The sequence below is a fragment of the Anneissia japonica genome, unplaced genomic scaffold (assembly GCF_011630105.1).
Source record: "Anneissia japonica isolate Jap-2015-1 unplaced genomic scaffold, ASM1163010v1 scaffold287879_len466271_cov187, whole genome shotgun sequence".
Taxonomy (NCBI): Eukaryota; Metazoa; Echinodermata; class Crinoidea; order Comatulida; family Comatulidae; genus Anneissia; species Anneissia japonica.
The window spans coordinates 117835-125447 of record NW_022706284.1 but is presented as its reverse complement, the minus strand read 5'-3'; the positions used below and the strand labels follow the sequence as shown (position 1 = coordinate 125447).

The following is a 7613-nucleotide window of genomic DNA, read 5'->3' as shown; positions in this document are numbered from 1 at the left end:
CCCACCAAAAAAAAAAACAAACACCAAAAAAAAAAAAAAAAAAAAAAAAAAAAAAAAAACACACATTGAAAACATACATTCAACACAAAAAGCCATACTACTCCCATTTATTTATCTCATAGGAAAAATCTCAAAATACCATCTTTGAAAACATTATTCATAAGAAGTTAACTAGATTTGTCTCTGGGCTAAAACATAACTATAGAATCAATACAAATAAAAAAAATTAAATTAAAATAAATAAAAAAAAAAAGTATACAAATAAAAAGCAGATACAGTAATAAATACAGTTATTGTAGAATACTTAGGCCATACAATAGGCATACACGCAGGATGAAATGTAACGTACATAGTGAATGTGGTAGAGGTCAAGGTTGAACGCGTTTCTGGAGACGTGAATGCGTTACAGAACCTCAATGTCAACCCATTACCTTCCGAAGCTCGGCGGAAAAGCTTGTAAAAAAAATTTTTACCATATTTTGGACAATTACCATTATAAAAGTTGTTTTTCATTGATTATTATATAGCAGTTTTATACTCTCGTGTGGTAATATTTTAATCATTTTTGCACGCGTGTGGCCTCTCGAGTGGTCCTGTGTGTTCCGTGTGGTATTTAGTAGGACTGAGGAAAATAAGCCAACTCCCTGATAAGCCTACTCGCTCTAGCCTAGGCCTAGCTAGACCCTGCCCTGACCGTGTCATAAGCCCTAGTGTCACAGGTAGGGAAATTCCACGGGTAGGCCTAGCTAGGCCTATAGGCCCTATGGAAATTGCGGACAGTCGAAATTGCAACGTCAACGTGTTCTCCTCCTTACCTTGTTTGGAGTCCCACGATGATCAGGGCTACCTTGCCAAAATCTACGAGAAAATCCTTCAATGTACCCAACCATCTTTTTTTCATAATGAAAATCAACTTTCCAAGTCAAGGATCCATAACCAAAGAGCCACATTCTGTTCTCTACACTGTTGATCTGTCTTCCTGCTGCGCGTGCTTAAAAAAATCGAAGAAATAAAAATAAACAGAAATAAAATTAAAGTTCTTGATATTTCGATAGAGGGCAGCAGTAGTACTAATTTCTATCTACGGCTCTGTATAATAATTGTCTGTAAACAAAGTAGCAACAACAGAGCCAAATAAAAATATCACAAATGAAAAAAATGCACCTGAACATATAAAGAAAGAAATTTTATGACCAGATACTTTACATACTGCCTATCAAGAAAAATCTAGGAAACCTAAAAAATGTTATTAAAATTATGAATATCTCATTTTAAAGGATCACATTAATGCTAAGTTCAATACTGTACCGGTACAGCACTACCAAAAACCAGTCACTAATAGACAACAACTGGTTTTCGCTGATCCTTTTTACTATTAACAAAAACCCTTCAAAATGCTCACAGTACAGCCAGTTTAAGGGTGCACAAGAATACAGTTAATTGACGTGGTTTCACTTTTTTTTATTCGAATTTATAAATTATGCAATTTAGACAAACGAATATGGAATTAATTTCTCACAAATTTTGAAGCTCGGGATATCTACCCCCAGCTTTCACTCTCCCACACAACAGCGCCACGGCACTTAATCAAGTTCATCACCTGCTTGTTAACATTAGTTCAGACATTTTTTAATAAGCCTGCTTTGTTTAGAGAACTTATCAGAGTAGTAATGGGATTGATAAATGGTTGAAAATTTATATAATTATAATATAGATTAAAAATAAATAAATTTTAAAATGTTTTCTATAATTTCTATATTGTATACTTAGAGAGTGCGCTAAGCCAAAATAACATTTAATTTTCATTTTAAATTATTTGGGCGGAGTGTATAAAATGCATAGTTGGTACTTACCAAATAAGATGAGATCTTTCGGGTGTAACATATTTCAAAAAACCAGTGACCAAATAATGCAGTACAGTACAACTATGTATGTGTAAGACAAAAGCTAAATTATGAAAAAATAATGACGAATAACGTAAGCTTGTTAAAGAATTATGATCAATGATTAAAAGGTAACAACCGGGATGCAGGTGCTCCATAAACCGTCTGCAAAGAAGTGCTTCATAACACGTCGGCAATAAAATATATTACAAGATGGAACAAACAATTACACGTATAATAATTTATTTATATCACATGAATAGGCCTATGGTGTAATAGAATCAATATAAAATATTAATAATGATTAAACACGGCCCCGTTAAATTGTTGGCCCCTATAAAAATCAAAGTTATAACTGAGAATGGACAAAAAAAATGTATTGGCCATGAATGCCTAATAAAACTTTGACTAGATCTATATCTATTCACTTTCATGAACGATCATTATTCTGGTGGTCCCAAAACCAAGGAAATAATCCGGTTGTCCGAGGAGAATTTTTATTTCTTGTAGGAGTTATTGTGTATGGTATTTCTGAAACTATAGCTGTATCCAGGTTACAGTAAATTTAATAGGCCCCTATCTGATGTATAGATACCGGTAAACCATATCTAATCCTCAAATGGCCGGGATAATCGCGGAATTGTGCCAGTCAATCATCCTATCCTATGGGTTGCACTGTTTACACAAAGATCAATTTTAATAAGCGTTTCAAAAGAAAAACGCTAATTAAATTTATAAATTTCGTTAAATCTCTAGCAAGTTTCTAGCATTTTTTCATCGTTTAAAACTGTTTTGTATTAAAAGTATTGTTGAAGTAAAACCCTTTGATAACCGATTTTCACCAAGGCCACGGTGGGGCTGAACTGAGGCAAAAACGTTCGGATTATAGCACCTCTGTTGGCCGGAATTATGGCACCCTTAGACTTAGAATTTGCCATAAAAGTTTATTTTTTTCGTGCACCATTTTTTTTATATTCATTAAAAAATTTAAAGGGAGACCACACCCCCTTGAATCCGCCACTGTTACTCCGGATCGTCACCAAAATTTCCTTGGAACATGACGAACTATAGAAAAATTCATACAGATTCATCGATCATTTTTTTTTAGATATATATATCTGGAACGTTAGCTCTTATAATGGCCCCTTTTAAATTCACACTCGAATCTGGATTGTCACCAAAATTTAATAATTTCTAGCTTGGAACTTGGTTAACACTTCAGGATGTTTCATACAGATCAGTAGACAGTTTCTGAGATGCGAGTATTTTTCTTTCGGCACACTGACAACCCACTCCGGTAACCAAAATAGAATACATAGGCTATAGGGCCTACCTAAAACTTTATCCAGGAACAAACATTCAAACACACCGGGAAACACACACACCAGCACAAAAATGGAGTGAACGAAAATGTAATCCAGGGGTCCCAATTAGGAAGAAGTCTCAGATTTAAATTTGAATATAATTGTTCTTTTCTAGCACAACCCTCCCCCTTCCCCCTACCGTTGCAGAAGGAGATTGAGGACTGGACAAGAAAGTGCGACGACTACGAGGACTGCATTCAAGACGAAAAAACTATTAATTATGATTTGGAAACTGATTTAAAATTAATTAAAGACAATTATGAAATGAAATGTGACGAATTAACTAAATTAACATCTAAGGTAGACAAATTAAAGAATGATGCAAGTAATGCCAAACGTAGAGAAAGAAGAAAAAACAAAAAAGCAGATGACTTAAAATCTAAAATTAAATCATTACTGACAAGGACAGATGCAAGACAGGAGACGACGAGAGAAGAAGGGTTGGGAGATGGCGTGATAGAAGAGAGAGAAAAGGAAGTTTTGAAGATAGAAAGTGAGATGAGGAGGGAGGAAGCGATGATGGTGAAGGATAGAGAGGTGAGAGATAGGGAGAGAGTGATGATGGTGAAGGATAGAGAGAGGACAGCGAGGGAGGGGGAAATGATGGTGAAGGATAGAGACATGACATGGAGGGAGGAAGCTGTGATGGTGAAGAATAGAGAGTTGATAGAGAGGGAGAAAGCGATGATGGTGAAGGATAGAGAGAGGACATCTTGGGAGAGAGAGTTAAGGGAGAAAGAGAAGGAGATTGAAAAGAAAGAGACAAAAATGAGGAAGAAAGAGACAGAGATGAAAGAAAAAGAGAGAGTATTAAAAGTGCAAGTAGTGAAATAAATTCTTTATTTAAATCAATTAAGAATAAAGAAAAAAGGCTAAAACAAAATAATCAAAATTTAAGAGAAAAATTAAAAACTAAATCTAAGTTAATAAAAGAACAGAACAAAAAGACAATACAATTAAATAAACTAAAAATACAAAATAAAAAGCATAACATATATACAGTTCAAAATATTTAACAGTTTTTTTTTTCAAAGTTCAAATTCAATTCAAAGTTCAAGTTCAATTTGGTCGTTGTCGTTTTTATAATCAATTCCGTCGTTGTTTACTTCTACTTGATTATTTGGTTCTGGAACTAGTTGTTCAAATCGTTCGTCCAGTGGTATTTGTATGTTTTGTCGCATTGATGCATACCGTATCTTATTTCCATACGTCTTCTCTTGGCCTTCTCGTGTTGTCAATTAGAGATACGTGACTGGTATAGTCGATGCATTGCTTACAGTTTCGTGAGCTGAATGTAGGTTTGGCCATTTGTTTGTTTATCATTCTAACAAGTTTTTCATTTTCTTGTTTTTGACTGGCAGCCCTGCATTCTGCACCATATACCCTGTCTTCATATGATTCTACTTTGAGAAGTAGACGTTTTGCTTTTTCCATATATTGGTTCTCTTGGTCAAGTTCATTACGCTCTTTCATCCACGTAGTCTTTCAATTCTTTCTCTAAATCATGTAATATGGTCTGATCAGTTAGCGTCTCAAGTGTGGATTCGTATCTTCTCTTGAAGGCATTTCTAGATCTAGTTGTTTCTCTAAACAGATCACCTAAGTCTTGCATATTGTTTGCAATATTAGATAGGAGCAGATTCTTGTCGTGCAGCTCCTCGCCCTTTTAGGCGTATTTGAGGATAGCTCTTATTTGGTTACTAATGCTAACTAGCTTACTGTAATCGATTTTGAGATTACTTACATTCGCCTTCCATTCCGCTAGCTTAGTTTCGAAGTTGCGATTCATTATCATTATATCCATAAATATTCTGTTGTTGCAAATTTCTCCATTCTTTTCATCAATGATTGTTATCAATTCAGTTATCTTGTCTTGGCATTCTTCTTTTATTTCTTTTTCAGTAATCACGTCAATTCGTGGACTTTTTCCTGCATTTCAATTGATTTTTTCCTGTATTGTTCCATTTCGTCAATGTAATTATGGATATCTTTTTCAATCGCTTCAGCATTTTGTTTTTTCTTCATCTTGTCGATTGTATTAATTTGGTCAATTTGTTGTGCGACTTCAGTTATATCAGTCACAAGTAGCTTCCATTGTTTCCTTTGAAGTGATTTTCTCTGATTTGTTCTTTGACATCTTCAAGAATATCAAGTATCTTAAAAGTAGGCCTAATAATATGTGCTTTTTTCTGTAAAAGTTGTAGTAAATACAAAAACTAACCAGATTATACACAACAATCCGCAAATATCCTGGCAATATTTATGTTTGTTGCAATGTCTATGTAAGAGGCTGATTTCAATTGGTGTGTCTGTTACAAGATTTACATTTGTAAAAAGCACTGCATCTGCTGCAGTATTATCAAAACAATTTCCCCACATCGTTCAGTTTCTGTGAGTAGGTATACCAGGAAGCAAAATAATTTATCGCTTTGTATTTTAAGTTTCCAACGTGGGTTGTTCTCATCATTTATCCTAGGTTTAAGCCACTTTTGAAAGTTAATGTCGTCAACTTTTGTTGGGACATCATCTTTAGATCTTTTTCAGACTTTTTCCATTAACATGAAATGGATTTACATGCTGGATCAATAAACCACCAAGCTTTTGCACTGTCCACTTTATACACTATAGCAACTACATGGTTACAATAACACCAACACTGTACTGGTTCCTATAAGGACAACAATAAAGTAAATATGTGACATGATGTGGCCATTCCCCAATAAGACTTTATCTGGTCTTTAAGTATATGAAAAAATATGACCAGTATTAATTTATGGCGATGCTTTGAAGTCTGTTAGGTTGAATGCAACGCATTGTTGGTGACACCAATGCCAATAGTTGGTTGATCATCAAAAATGTCTTTATGCTTGCTTAAAGCAAATGAACACCAGGTTTGTCATGGCCAGGCCTAGCCCCAGCTGACTCACTCTGCCTGCCTTTTTTGCTGGTCCCAGCCAGTGATCTTGGTGGAATCATGGTCTCAGTTGTGGGGCCAAGCATTTGCAGTAAATTTTTAAAAAATATCACTTTTTACTTGTGTGGACCATTTCTGATAAGGAACATAACAAGAAAGGACCTTAATCAAACCTGAATACCTCACCAGGATGCAAAAAATTAATTTTAAATTAGCTAACTCTCAAGAAATTTTAAACACGTCTGTATCCATGATGCCCTCTCAAACTAATTGCAAATAACGATTTCAGCTTTTGTGCCGCTCAGTGATATAATAAATAGAAGAGAATCATAATACACCTGGATTATCCTCACATAAGTGATCTTGCAATCCTTTGAAAAACTGACTCTCTCAATACCATTTGCCTTGCACATGATGTTCTTGTTCCTCACACAAAACCGCCAATTAAAAATTTGGCATGCCTCTCGTCTATCTTCTGCATATGCTGGTACCTATTGCTGTTGACCAACGTTTCCTATAAATCAACAGATTTGTCCTAATATATTATGTTCTCATGTGTGTGTTGGTGGAGGGGTGGGGAGGTGTGAGCATCATACATTAAAAAAAATTAGTCTACACTATACAGCATGCTTTTGTTTAATTATAATTTCAGTCAGTCAGCATGATTAGTTGCTTTATTTTGTGCGGTGTTTGCACTCTATTTCTTCAATTTCATCCTTGGTCATGAACTCTGCACTAAAGCAACATCTCACTGTACAATGTATGTGTCGTAGACATCAGAGTGTTGCTATCGTAACAGTTCTTTTGCTGTTCTATATGTGTAGCTCAAATTGCTTTCATTAATGTCTTGTTACAAGATTTGATTCTCTTGTCTTAAAACTTGTATATAACTTGTTGATCGGTCACTGAAGTGGGGTAATTCTTAATCCCCCATTAGGGTTGATTAGATTGTACATAGTAAGATGTTTATTGATAAATTTAGAGCTGTAACCGATATTTTGAAGTTTACTGTAAGTAATCTAGTTATATGAGAGTACTATTTAGCATTACAAGAAAGCCGAATATAACGGTCACATTTAGTTTAAATAATGCCTTTAAAAGTCGAAGGAACATGGTTTGAGGTTTTCCTGTAGTGTATTTTTTGCAGCTGACTATGTACCAGTAAAATTGTTACATCCTGGTACTGCATACTCTTAATTTTTGTGCCACACAGTGCAGGACCTGTGATACACAGTGTCTAAGTTATATCTCCCATCTTATTTATGTAGCAAGTTCATCATGGGAAGCTGTCTCTTATACACATCTAGATGTGTATAAGAGACAGATATATATATATATATATATAGGCTCTTGCTTTTTATAAAGATTTGAATAGGAAAACATTGATTTAATAATAAAAAAATAAAAAAATCAAATATTGTGTTAGCTTTGGGATCATAGAAAATATTTAAT

The 7613-nt window shown here is 34.6% G+C and overlaps 1 protein-coding gene across 1 annotated transcript in view; it reads right to left on the bottom strand.

The window, feature by feature from the left end:
• LOC117106089 (putative glutathione-specific gamma-glutamylcyclotransferase 2) overlaps nt 1-1036 on the bottom strand; it is a 14130-nt gene extending 13094 nt beyond the window's left edge. The window contains exon 1 of the mRNA XM_033247428.1: nt 816-1036. Within this exon, the coding sequence (XP_033103319.1) occupies nt 816-950 (135 nt within the window). The 5' untranslated portion in view covers nt 951-1036. The remainder of the gene's footprint in view (nt 1-815) is intronic.
• Nucleotides 1037-7613: the final 6577 nt, after the last annotated feature.